At 37.3% G+C, this 13,813-nt stretch overlaps 1 protein-coding gene across 3 annotated transcripts in view; it reads right to left on the bottom strand.

Moving 5' to 3' along the window:
- Nucleotides 1–13,813, bottom strand: part of ZFR (zinc finger RNA binding protein) — an 81,874-nt gene that overhangs the window by 54,403 nt on the left and 13,658 nt on the right. For 2 of the 3 annotated variants that reach the window (XR_006273346.1, XM_043488535.1), the window contains exons 3-5: nucleotides 3,560–3,583; nucleotides 1,788–2,070; nucleotides 10–154 (exon numbers count right to left, since the gene is read on the bottom strand). Coding sequence is in view for 2 of the 3 variants with exons in the window: in XM_043488535.1 (XP_043344470.1) it covers nucleotides 10–154; nucleotides 1,788–2,070; nucleotides 3,560–3,583 (452 nt within the window). In the remaining variant the exon portion in view is untranslated. The remainder of the gene's footprint in view (nucleotides 1–9; nucleotides 155–1,787; nucleotides 2,071–3,559; nucleotides 3,584–13,813) is intronic. The other variant, XM_043488536.1, reaches the window with a different exon arrangement.

Here is a 13,813-nt window from a genome sequence, read left to right as displayed (position 1 = left end):
TAAACTCACCTGTCTGATAGTAGGTCTCAGCAACGGAAGGCTGAGGCTGGGCAGCGGCAGCTACAGCAGCAGCAGTTGCTGTTGGTTGTTGGTAGTACTGCTTACTATCATAAGCTACAGCAGGAGCTGTGGATCTTACATATGAGTACGAATCCTAAAGAAAGAGAATGAAAGAAAATCTTGCTATCAGTGAAGTGGCAGAGGAAAAAAACCTCATCTTTGCCACATTAAAAACCCAATAAAGGAAAACAGAAACCTAAACATGTATGAATATAAACAGAAGATTCAAATTCAATACAAAGGGGATTCATTTGGGACTTCATCAAATAAGGTCAAAATCATTTAAAGCAGCATGCTTAACTTTTAAAATCGAAAAAATCATCAAAACATTTAAAAATAAACATTATTTAAAAATTAATTTTATTTAAAAATTGCATGGTGGATCTGCTTTAAAGATGGTTTCCAGAGTAAACAACACTGGATGTTCTAAGCTTTGTGACTGTTTCAGCTTTCTTTTTGTTCGTCCTTATTTACCACTATTTATTAACATAATGATGAGTAAGAGCTTCCAGGTGGAAGGAAGGTAAACAAAAGTTCTAAGGGAAAGCAATATTATTTACAAATCTCCAAAGCAATGAAAATCAAGGTGAGCTGGGTGAATTCTAGCGCTGCATATAGTGAGGAGGGCTGGGGAGGCACACAGGTAGAAAGACTGAAGCAGGCAGGACCCAGAAAATGATGGGCTTCATACACCCTATTAAAAATAATAAAATTTATTATATTCTGTCTTTGGACATAAGGAAAACAATCACACATCAAAGTAATTCTGAGTTTAGAAACCTACTTAATATTAATAGCAAATGCTAATAATGCTGATCCATATGTCAATTTCTTAGATAACAAAATAAACCCCTTTATTTTAGAAAGAAAATTAAAAAATCAGAAGCCCCAAACTTTAAAAACCAGATCTTAAAAGCAAACAAACAAAAAATGGGTTAAAAGAATTAGGACCAAATTTATTAAATAAGTAGTAATTTAGTGCCATACCAGACATAAAGAGACCATATTTTTATAGAGAATTAAGAGCTTTATGTCCTCATAAACCTAACAAGAAGGAATTAGATGACTTAAGAGCAGGATCAATTTCTGTTATAGATAAAGAAAGAGTATCTCAAAGGAAGAAGTACACATAGGCAATAGCATTTCCACCGTGTTTTAGGAAGATATTATGTAATTTGCTTTGATTAATGGCATTCCAGCATGTGGGTTCCCACACCAGAGGCTGAACCCACGCTCCCTGTGGTGGAAGTGCCAGGGACTGGCAGGTAACCACTGGACTGCCAGGGAAGTCCTGACACTATGTAATTTGTTTGTCCTACATATCTGAAGGTCATGGTTCTCAAAATAGACATAGGGGTGTCCCAAGTGGTTAAATAATAGCACAGTACCAACAAGGGAAAGAAGACCTTATATGTCTTAATTTTTCTCAAAAACTTGTTATAAGATTAACATATTTAGCCATTAATTAATTTTTTTTAATTAAAGCAAACATATATATAGAGTGAAGTGAAATGGACTGGGGGATTATTAATATAAAACTCACTGCAAGCAGGCTTAATCCCTGGAGTATGCCCCCGGATTACCTAGGAATACACAATCACTTTTCTCTATCATTAGAGGTATATTTTGCAAGACTCAAGTTTGAAAAGCATTGGTTGGACATTACATTAAACACTGATGCCACTGAACCCGTATGTTAAGGCTAATGAAAGCAGCAGCTTTCTTACCTGGTAGTTCTGTGTAGTAGCTGGGGGTGGTGGTGGAGGTGCTTCTTGTTGCCTCTGTGTATAACCATAGTCAGTCGCTGTGTGTGCAGTGGGGTAACCTCCATAAGCAGCAGCTGTTGCAGCAGCTGCAACAGCTACTGGAGCGGGCCTGGCAACTGCAACTGTGGCGGCTGCTGGTGCATAGGCAGCAGTAACTGTGTGAGCAGCTACTGGAGCCTGATGAACAGTGTAGCTAGCAACGGTGGTTGGATGAGAGTAGGCTACACCCGAAGCTGGCTGCTGGCTATATTGTGGAGTAGAAGAATAAACATAATACAATTTAATTTTTAAAATCTAGGAGTTCAATCAACTTAAAAGCACATTTCCCAGTAATTTAATCATGGACTACAAAAGAACAGGTACGAACTTAATAAACCACCTAACCAAATACCCTATTTGTTATTGTTGCATAATTTTCATCCCTTAGTCTAAATAAATTAAGAGAGTCACACATATTGTTTCAGATCAAAAGATCATTATCACAAAGCAGGGAGGACAAACTGAGATAAGAAGCAGTACTAGGAAGAAAAACTGATCAAATTAGAAGCTTAAAAAATTATCTGCTGTATGTAAAGTTCTTTATTATGTTCTGTAGTTTTAAAATACTGTATTCTAGCTCCAATTATGGAAAACATTTAAGGTAGAAACTGTTACTGACATGACTTAAATATTTCTGATGCTCTAAGGCAGTGGTTCTCAACTAGGGGAGAACCTCCTGGTTCTCTATGCCCTCCTGGAGATACCTGGTCATGTCTGGAGATATTTTTGATGATCAAACTGCAGAGGAGAAGGTGGTGATGCGTGCTACTGGTATTTAGTGGGTAGAGGTCAGTGATGCTGTTATATAGCCTATAAAGGACAGCTATTCACAGCAAAGAATTATCCAAAGAATGCCAACAGTGCTGAGGTTCTATCTCTAGAGTACAGATTGTACAATGCAATATTTATTATATTAGATACATTTTCCAGGTTATAGGCAGCAATCATTATACACATTTCTTTCTCTCTTAAAAATGCAGCACATGCTGCAAAAGGAGACCTAAGTCAGATGCTTTGCAATCGTAACTATTTAGACCTCAAAGAGACAAAAACATTTTCCAAAACTCTAATAAATTAATCTTCAGGTAAAGTTCTTAAAATAACATTTACTTTAATTTTTAATTTGAGAGCCTAAGTCACATAAAACAAGGCCCACAGATTTTAGTATATAAAAACATTTTTGTTGTTTTAGGTTCTCTGAGTAAGTAATACATTCACAATCACACCTGCTAAAGCTCTATTACCAAGGCAGAAATGCCTTCTTAAAAAAAAGGATAGCCCCAACAGTTATTTAAGTTGACAGGTTTTAGTTGACCATATGTTTTTTTTAAATTTTTTTTATGACCATATGTTTTAGTACGAGTCAAAAGTACAGCTAAGAAAAAAAATACCTAACATAGCTGAAGCTGCACTAATAAACTAGTGTGCCTGATTCATGGGTTACAGTACAGGATATTCTTCACTGGTATGCACAATACCAAAAAAAATATGGCATAGAATTAAAATCTGGGGCCATCATATTTTAACTGTATTATGGAAGACACTGACAATTAGAATGTATTCAAAAGGAATCAGTATGAAGTTTGTAAGTATGGGTATTATTTTACATAAAAAGTAAAGGACCTAGGGACATTCAGTCTAGAAAAGGTGACCTTGGAAGATATGATAGCTGCCTTCTAATAGAAGAAACTTACTCCATGCTGCTCCAGAGAACAGAACTAGAACCAATGGATGGAAGGGTGGCAGATTTCAGCCCAATATGAAAAAGAAAAAAAAACAAAAACTTAGAACAGAGTCCAAAGAAACTCTTATAATTTCTATTTGGATGAGGTTTTCCACATTTTGACACTAAAAATTAGCTAACATTCTCTACATATATGCCAATTATAAGACAGGAAAAAGGAAGTTTAAACTGGAATAGTGGGAAATTAGATGGGCATTGACATTTTCTATGGATAATTCCACATCGTTAGGAAAAATTCCAGTAACGTGTACTTCTTCAAAATTCCTAGAACTGCGAAAAAGAATCATGTTTAAAACTGTGGAACTTGTATTTAACATTTACTGGTAAGATTTCGCACATACAGGCTATACGGCTACATAAAAATCCAGAGAGTCTTGAATTCCTATACTGTTTCCATTCATCCCACTGCTCTTCATCGAGCATCTGTTCACATTTTATGCTCCCCCAAATATGTCCTACAGGACAAAAAGCAAAAGTTGGAGTAGAACAGGAATATCAAGTATACTAGGCAGGCAATTTGATGTATACTGCCTCTGATCTTTAGAAGTCCACGCAGCTCAGGGATGGATGACCTTGTGCTCTGGTTTATGCCTACTGCCCCACATATTTATTAATAGTATTCTCACTCTCCTATGTCTCAATTTGAACAATAAATTTTATAGTCACCCTTCCCAGCAGCCATATAAAAAAAGATGCCAGTGCATTTAGCAATTACCATATATTTACATCCTTAAGGTTAACTAATCTAACTTGCTCTGTACAACCAGGTCCCTAACCATAATCTGGACTGGAACCACAGCCTCCACCAAAGCATCATGAAGGATGATGATCCACTCTCAGTTCTCAGGGAGTCAAGGGCTAGGGCAGCTGACAGCAGTTAAGAATAAAGATTCTCTGATCTGTTATCTTAGATCCATCTGGGAAATTTTCCCTTTCAATTTCAAATACCTTTAGAAGAATGGTCTTTTACATGACACAGATGACCACACTGGACTATACTAACTCAATTAAATATCAAGTAGCTAAGTTTACGGAGAAGGCAACGGCACCCCACTCCAGTACTCTTGCCTGGAAAATCCCATGGACGGAGCAGACTGGTAGGCTGCAGTCCATGGGGTCGCGAAGAGTCAGAAATGACTGAGCGACTTCACTTTCACTTTTCACTTTTATGCACTGGAGAAGGAAATGGCAACCCACTCCAGTGTTCTTGCCTGGAGAATCCCAGGGATGGAGTCGCACAGAGTCGGACACGACTGAAGTGACTTAGCAGTAGCAGCTAAGTTTAAACAATTAATTTTTAAGAATTCAGGTCAAGTTCAAATTAGTTTATGTAAAATTAATCTTAAGTTGAAACGGTTCAAATCAAGGTTTTTGCCTAGTCTCAAGTGTTAGAATAAAATGTGTTAAGTTATACCTCTATATAAAATTTAAGACTTACTCATCTTTATGGAGAAGGAAATGGCAAACCACTCCAGTATTCTTGCCTGGCAAATCCCAAGGACAAAGGAGCCTGGTGGGCTACAGTCCATGAGGTCGCAAAAAGTCAAACCCAACTGAGCACACACGCACAACTGTCTTTAAGTTGTTTCTTAAATCGGGAACTCCCTGGCATTCCAGTGGTTATAACTCCAAACTCTCACTGCCAACGGCCCCAGTTCAATCCCTGGTTGGGAAGTAAAATCCCACAAGTCATGTGTTCCCCCCCACCAATCTTAAGTAAAACAGAACATAAAATAAAAACCCACATCCTGTGCCACAGAAATAATCTGTGAAATGAGATTTTCATTTACCAAACAACCAGGAGAGCAGAAGCTTTTATTTAGATGATAATATCCTTTGTGAATAAATTAAATCTTATCAGTTTCAGTCACTTTTAAAGTGCAACAAACTAAAAAACAAATTATGAAACAAACATAGGAAATCAACATGGGTAAGAAAGCTTAAGAAATAATCAGACATAAAATAGGAATGGCATTTCTCTTGAGGGGGGAGAATTTAGGATATTATTGATATTAAAGAGTAAAAAAGTATGTTTCACATTCCTAAACTGTTTACCTTCAGCTTAAGAACCGAAGCTAAAGATGTTCAAACTACCACACAACTGCACTCATTTCAAGGTAATGCTCAAAATTCTTAAAGTTAGACTTCAACAGCATGTGAACCAAGAACTTGCAGATGTATAAGCTGGATTGAGAAAAGGCAGAGAAACCAGAGATCAAATTGCCAACATTCACTGGATCATAGGGAAAGCAAGAGAATTTCAGAAAAATATCTATTTCTGCTTCATTGACTATGCTAAAGCCTTTGACTGTGTGGATCACAATAAACTGTGGTAGATTCTTAAAGAGATGGGAATACCAGACCACCTTAACTGTCTCCGGAGAAACCTGTCTACAGGCTAGGAAGCAAGAGTTAGAACCAGACATGGAACAATGGACTGGTTCAAAATTGGGAAAGGAGTACATCAAGTGTGTATACTGTTACCCTGATTATTTAACTTCTATGCTGAGTACATCATGCAAAATGCTGGGCTCAATGAAGCAGGAGCTGGAATGAAGACTGCTGGCAGAAACAGCAACTACCTCAGAAACGCAGCTCACACTACCCTAACGGCAGAAAGCAAAGAGTAACTAAAGAGCCTCTTGATGAAGGTGAAAGAGGAGAGTGAAAAAGCTGGCTTAAAACTCATCATTCAGAAAACTAAGATCATGGCATCTGGACCTATCACTTCATAGCAAACAGACAGAGAAAAAGTGGAAACAAGGGCAGATTTTATTTTCTTGGGCTCCAAAATCATTCTGGATTGTGATTGCAGCCATGAAATTAAGATGCTTGCCCTTGGAAGGAAAGCTATGACAAACCTAGACAGCATATTAAAGAGCAAAGACATCACTTTGCTGACAAAGGTCCATACAGTCAAAGCTATGATTTTTCCAGTAGTCATGTACAAATGTGAGAGTTGGACCATAAAGAAGGCTAAGTGACAAAAAATTAAGCTTTCAAATTGTGGTGTTGGAGAAGACAACGAGAGTAACTTCAACAACAAGGAGATCAAACAAGTCAATCCTAAAGGAAATCAACTCTGAATATTCATTGGAAGGACTGATGCTGAAGCTCTAATACTTTGGCCACCTGATGCGAAGGGCCAACTCACTGGAAAAGATCCTGGATGCTGGGGAAGATTGAGGGCAGGAGGAGAAGCGGGTGACAGAGGATGAGATGGTTGGATGGCATCATCAACTCAATGGACATGAGTTTGAGTAAGCTCCTGGAGACAGTGAAGGACAGGGATGCCTGGTATGCTGCAGTCCATGGGGTCACAAAGAATCAGACATGTCTTAGCAACTGAACAACAACAAAGCTGAAAGCAAAGCCAGTCAGAAGTCTTATCAAAATAAATAGCCAGCCAAAATGACCAGATATTACTATAAACTGAAAAAGAAACAAGAATGATTCCATGGGAAATGGATAACTCAAAGCAACAGTAGGAATTTTCAAAATTTCCAATTTGTATCTATAAAATAAGAACTTTACACCAGTTAGAAGATAAAAATGAAGGACATGAACAAGATAAAGAAAATGATTAAAGAGGAAGGATAAATATAGCAGGTCTAAAATTCTAACAAGAAGGAATTCTAGAGAAAAGAAAAAAAGCAGATGGAAGAAATTAAGAAATAAAATTTCCCCACTCTTGAAGGGAGGAATATTTTCAAATTCAGAGGTCTACAGAGTGCAGAACAGAAAGAAAGGACAACACTGACATTTAGCATTTCATAACACCTCAAGACAAAGAGAAAAAAATCCTTTAACTCTCCTGACACAAACAAAACAGATTACCTACATATAACTAAATGAAAATCAGACTTATTTTTAACACTAGTGGTTGGAAGACAATATGGTAATATCTTGAAAATTCAAGGGAAAATGGTTATTAATGTGGAATTCTGCACCCAGCAAAACTATTAACACAGAATATAAATTCTGACATTTAAGGTCTGAAGTTTACCTCCTATATGCCTTTTCTTAGGAAGCTACATGAAAACGTACTTAAGCAAAAAATAAAACAAGAAAAATAACATGCAATTCCACAAACAGTGGATTCAAACCAGGAGAGTGATAAAAGCCCAGGTGAGCAGTAATACAAAGGCCCAGAAAGGCAGAGTTTATGAGACTGCAATCAGAAGAAGGACAGAAGCCTCCAGGAGAAAGATGTTCAGGAAGACAGATGACTGGACAATATACAGCAGACCAGGAGACTGGTGAAATCTCAGGATATAATCAAGGCACCAAGAAGACTTGGGTGAAAAACAGGATAATGAAAGACTTCAGGAAATATGAAACTGGTCAAGAAAAATAATGATCACAACTGAGCAACTAGTAGAGTGTAAAAAAAGGAAAACCCATTTGAACTTGAGCCTAGAAAGATTATTAAGTGATACAGGGTTATAAAATGGGAATTCTAGGAACTCTAATCATAGATCAGTACTTGGCACCACAGTAAATACTATTTACAGTTATAAAAATGAAATGGTTTTTGCTTTCAAGTTTTAGAATCAACCTAAATCACGGAAGGTCAACTGTTACAGAACGCAATGTAAATGCTATCACAAGGAAAACTATAGCTGAGTAGAGGGATGGAGTGGAGAAAGAGGGAAAGTAAAGTAGAAGAATTTAAAGATTCTTAACAGTACCAAGATACTATCAGCTTGTGATGGAACTACAACAGAACTGACAGTATTGTTGAAGACAGCCGTATTACTGAATTCGGGGAGAAATATGAGAAGCATGAGAGTGTATATATGAACTCCTAACCATGATTTTAAGAAGTTAAAATATAATGCATAGTTGATAAATTAAGATATAAAAACACAGCATACTATTTAGTGATATGGAGGTTAGAAATAAAACCAAGATATATTAAAGGTGAGGGTCCCTGGGAAGTGGAATTGGGAGGCAGGGAGAAGGAAAATAAGGGACTTGTTATCATTAAGTCCTTCTATCTATTTTTAATTAGTTAATGCATTACTCTGGGAAAAGGGAAGCATAAGATTTTAGAACAGAATTCTCAGACAGGCAACTTTAATGACTAACAAACCAGCCCTAACTTTATATACTCCCTTCTAGTTATTCCAATACAACTCTACATCTGCATTACTGGCCTCAACCCGAATCTATACCTGACTCTGGGCCCATCTTTCAAATTCCATTAATATGACCTGGCTTTATATTACACTACTAAATTTACAGTCACTACTGAAGTCACAACAAGTTATGTGTACAAATGGCTTGTCTACATACATGGCATCTAGTAACAGGGAAAATATTCCTACATCTCAGTTAATTTCTATACAGTGGTTCTCAAAATGTGATCCAAGGACAGCTAAGGGTCCCTAAGATTATTACAGAGGGTCCATAAGGTTGGTTCTCCTTTTTCAATTACAAATTGCCTTCTTGTATTTTAATCCAAACTTATTGCAACAGACTAAATGCAAAAGCAGATGTGAGAATCCAACCATCTTAATGAATCAACCATCTTATCTCTATATCCACAGAAATACTAAAAAGATTTGTAAAAATGAAAAACAATGCTTCCCATCTCACTACTTTTTTCGTGGTTGGAATATAGTTACTTTTCATAAAGATATTCTTGGTTAGCATGTAGTGGCTTTACTATTATTTTAAAACAATTTTATAAATATTTTAGAAATTCCTAATACAGTAAATATTAGTGTAATCCACATAAACAGAAGTATTTTTTTTTGGTTTTAATAATTACAAGTTAGAAGGGCCCCAGAACCATAAAGTTTGAGAATCACCATTTTATGATACAGAACATTAACTTAAGATCTGTGATGGTATTCACCGTTCATTTTCCTGCTCTTATTACCTCTTTGAGCAAAATGCTTCCTTCTATCTTATGACAGAGAAACAGTATTTGTTTTCCATTAAAATGAGCAGTGCATGAGTGGCCAGAGGTCTGTTGCCTAAACCTGTAACAGTCTTATCTAGGGCTCCAAATCTCCTCCTGGTTAACTGCTATACATACCAATTTCTGTGTTAAGAGAGACATCAAAGGCATTGGGAAGTAAAGGCTCAGAACTTTGGAACCCCCAAAAGAAACTAACAGAAAGTGAATTAGGAAAAAGCCCACTTTCCCCTTTAAGGGAGAACTGTATGGAAACTTTCTTGTCTGAGCCTTGGCTCTAGGTAAAGGAGAGAAGGCTCTTCTTTGATAATACTTAACAAATGAGCACTCTCCTAGATTGGGCTCTGGAATTCACATTATCTGACCAGGGAAAACACCAAACCAAGTAGTTATCTCTGTGCTGACAATGCTTCCAGGTGCCACAGAATCCAGATTTCTCTCTAATGCTACAATCCTGCAAGAAAGAGATCTCAAACATGAAACCCATAAGAAAATAAGATACTATGAGCAAGAGCTTGCAAAATTATTAAAAAACTGAGAAAACTACAATTATTAGAATTATTGGATACAAAACAGAAAATAAACACACTAAAGAGATAGTCTGGAGAAGGCAATGGCAACCCACTCCAGTACTCTTGCCTGGAAAATCCCATGGACGGAGCAGAGTGGTAGGCTGCAGTCCATGAGGTCGCTAAGAGTCAGACACAACTGAGTGACTTCACTGTCACTTTTCACTTTCATGCATTGGAGAAGGAAATGGCAACTCACTCCAGTGTTCTTGCCTGGAGAATCCCAGGGACGGGGGAGCCTGGTGGGCTGCCGTCTATGGGGATGCACAGAGTCGAACACGACTGAAGCGACTTAGCAGCAGCAGCAGCAAAGAGATAGTCAAAACCAAGACCAAGAGGTCAATCAAAAACAACCAGATGAATGGAAACAATTTTCAGAAATTAAATACAGTACATAAAAATTAGAATCTTAGAAAAGGCATAACGGATTAGATATAGCTGGTCAAAAAAAAAAATCTATAAACCTACCCAGAATGCACACAAAGAGATGAAAGATATCAAAGAGGTTAAAAGACCAGGAGGAAAGAATAAAAAATGGTAACTTGCAACTCACTGGAGCTACAAATGAAGAAAAAGAATGGGAGAGAGGAAACATCTAAACAGAATGTCTGATATAACAATCCTCATGTCCACGAGTCCCAACTAATCCAAAGTAAGATTAAATAAGGAACTCTCACCAAAATCCATCTGAGTGAAACCGTAAACACCAAAGAGCGAGAAGCACAACTAGGCTGAGGAAAAAAATTCCCTAAAGACTAAGTGATGACTTCTCAAGAATGAGAAGGGAGAAATGAAGATATTTGAGATTAAAAAAAACAAAACAAAACAAAAATCTGTTCTTAGTAAACCCGTATTAAAGGACATTCTCAAAGATTTACTTTAGGAAGAAAGAAAATGATCTCAGGATGAATGAACGTTAAGTTAAAATAAAAAAAAGGTAAATCTGAAGGCAAATTTAAATAATCACTGGCTATATAAGGTAGTTTTGTCCAACAACTGTCACAGGGTTTAGAAATTCTAAAAACAATGAAAGCACAAAATGAAGAGGCAACTGATCAAAGCTAATCAACTTTGATCAACTGATCAAAGTTGAGCATTTTAAGTCCTTGTTCTGTTTAGGAAGGTAATGTAAAGGTATCTTCCTAAACAGGTAAAGTAAAGGTAATGATTAACTTCAGATTAAATTAAAAATGTGAAATTTCTAGAGGAATCACCATAGGACAGATGTGGAATGTTTAATTTCTGACCTTGAAAGGCAATGAGGGGAAAAATAATCTCAGAAAATGTAGCTAGCTTCTGTCACTTACATTACTAAATGTGCTTTTTTTCCTCTGGAAACTACTGTTGAATGTATCTGTTTCAACTTTGGATAACACAGTAAAGTAACTGATAAAACATTTTTTTTCCTTCTCTTGGCACACAAAACACAACCTTTCCATTAGCCCAAATTTAATGTTCAATACTGTTGGACTCTTCTAGGTCAAATTATAGGATTTTCTATGTCTACAAAACTTCTGACAAATTTATCTTCTTTATATTTAATATTTAATAATGTTGAGAATGATGAAAAAAGACATACTACCTTTAGGTATTCCTTAAACTTGCTATGTCATGCTCCATTACCTGTACAATGCTATTAAAACAATAACTGCATCATTGTAGAATTTTGGAAGAAATTTACATTCAGGCTCTATTTTCTTCTTAAAAACCAGAATAAATAAAATAACCAATCCTACAATTTCTACCAACTCATTAGATTTGTAGACTACAAGGGAGAAGGATGGTTAAATATCTGGATTAAATATCCCAGTTGTGGATGTGACTGGTGATGGAAGTCAAGTCAGATGCTGTAAAGAGCAATATTGCATAGGAAGCTGGAATGTTAGGTCCACGAAGCAATGCAAATTGGAAGTGGTCAAACAGGAGATGTCAAGAGTGAACATCTTAGGAATCAGCGAACTAAAATGGACTGAATACGTGAGTTTAACTCAGATAACCATCATATCTACCACTGTGGGCAAGAATCCCTTAGAAGAAATGAAGCAGCCATCATAGTCAACAGAAGAGTCCAAAATGCAGTACTTGGCTGCAATCTCAAAAATGACAGAATGATCTCTGTTTGTTCCCAAGGCAAACCATTCAATATCACAGTAATGCAAGTCTATGCCCCGACCAGTAATGATGAAGAAGCTGAAGTTGAATGGTTCTATGAAGACCTACAAGACCTTCTAGAACACACACCCAAAAAAGATGTCCTGTTCATTATAGGGGACTGAAATGCAAAAGTAGGAAGTCAATAGATACCTGTAGTAACAGGCAAATTTGGCCTTGGAGTACAAAACGAAGCAGGTCAAAGGCTAACAGAGTTGCCAAGAGAACACACCAGTCTCAGCAAACACCCTCTTCTAACAACACAAGAGAAGACTCTACATGTGGACAACACCAGATGGTCAATACAGAAATCAGACTGATTATATTCTTTGCAGCCAAAGATGGAGAAGCTCTATACAGTCAGCAAAAACAAGAGCAGGAGCTGACTGTGGCTCAGATCATGAACTCCTTGTTGCCGAATTCAGACTTAAATTGGAGGAAGAAGTTCCCTACTAGACCATTCAGGTTTGACCTAAATTAAATCCCTTACGATTATACAGTGAAAGGGACAAATAGATTCAAGGGATTAGATCTGATAGGCAGAGTGCCTGAAGAACTATGGACAGAGGCTCGGGACATTGTACAGGAGGCAGGGATCAAGACCATCCGCAAGAAAAAGAAATGTAAAAAGGCAAAACAGTTGTCTGAGGAAGCCTTACAAACAGCTGAGAAAAGAAGAGAAGCTAAACGCAAAGGAGAAAAGGAAAGATATATCCCTTTGAATGCTGAGTTCCAAAGAATAGCAAGGAGACATAAGAAAGCCTTCCTCGGTGATCAATGCAAATAGAGGAAAACAACAGAATGGAAAGACTAGAGATCTCTTCAAGAAAACTGGAGGTACCAAGGGAAATTTCATGCAAAGATGGGCACAATAAAGGACAGAAATGTTATGGACCTAACAGAAGTAGAAGATATTAAGAAGACTGGAGAATATATTCTGTGGCAAGAATACACAGAACTATACAAAAAAGATCTTCATGACCCAGATAACTACAACGGCATGATCACTCACTTAGAGCCAGACATCTTGGAGTTCAAAGTCAAGTAAGCCTTAGGAAGCATCACTACGAACAAAGCTAACGGAGGTGATGGAAATCCAGTTGAGCTATTTCAAATCCTAAAAGATGATGCTGTGAAAGTGCTGCACTCAATATGCCAGCAAATTTGGCAAACTCAACAGTGGCCACAGCACTGGAAAACGTCAGTTTTCATTCCAATCCCAAAGAAAGGCAATGCCAAAGAATGCTCAAACTACTGCACAACTGCACTCATCTCACATGCTAGAAAGGTAATGCTCAAAATTCCCCAAGCCAGGCTTCAACGGTACGTGAACCATGAACTTCCAGATGTTCAAGCTGGATTTAGAAAAGGCAGAGGAACCAGAGATCAAATTGCCAACATCTGCTGGATCATCAAAAAAGCAAGAGAGTTCCAGAAAAACATCTACCTCTGGTTTACTGACTACGTGAAAGCTTTGACTGTGTGGATCACAACAAACTGTGGAAAATTCTTCAAGAGATGGCAATACCAGACCACCTGATCTGTCTCCTGAGAAATC

This window comes from Cervus canadensis, chromosome 16 (genome assembly GCF_019320065.1).
Source record: "Cervus canadensis isolate Bull #8, Minnesota chromosome 16, ASM1932006v1, whole genome shotgun sequence".
Lineage (NCBI taxonomy): Eukaryota > Metazoa > Chordata > Mammalia > Artiodactyla > Cervidae > Cervus > Cervus canadensis.
Note: the sequence above shows the minus strand (reverse complement) of the source record. Positions and strands in the feature narration are given on the sequence as shown.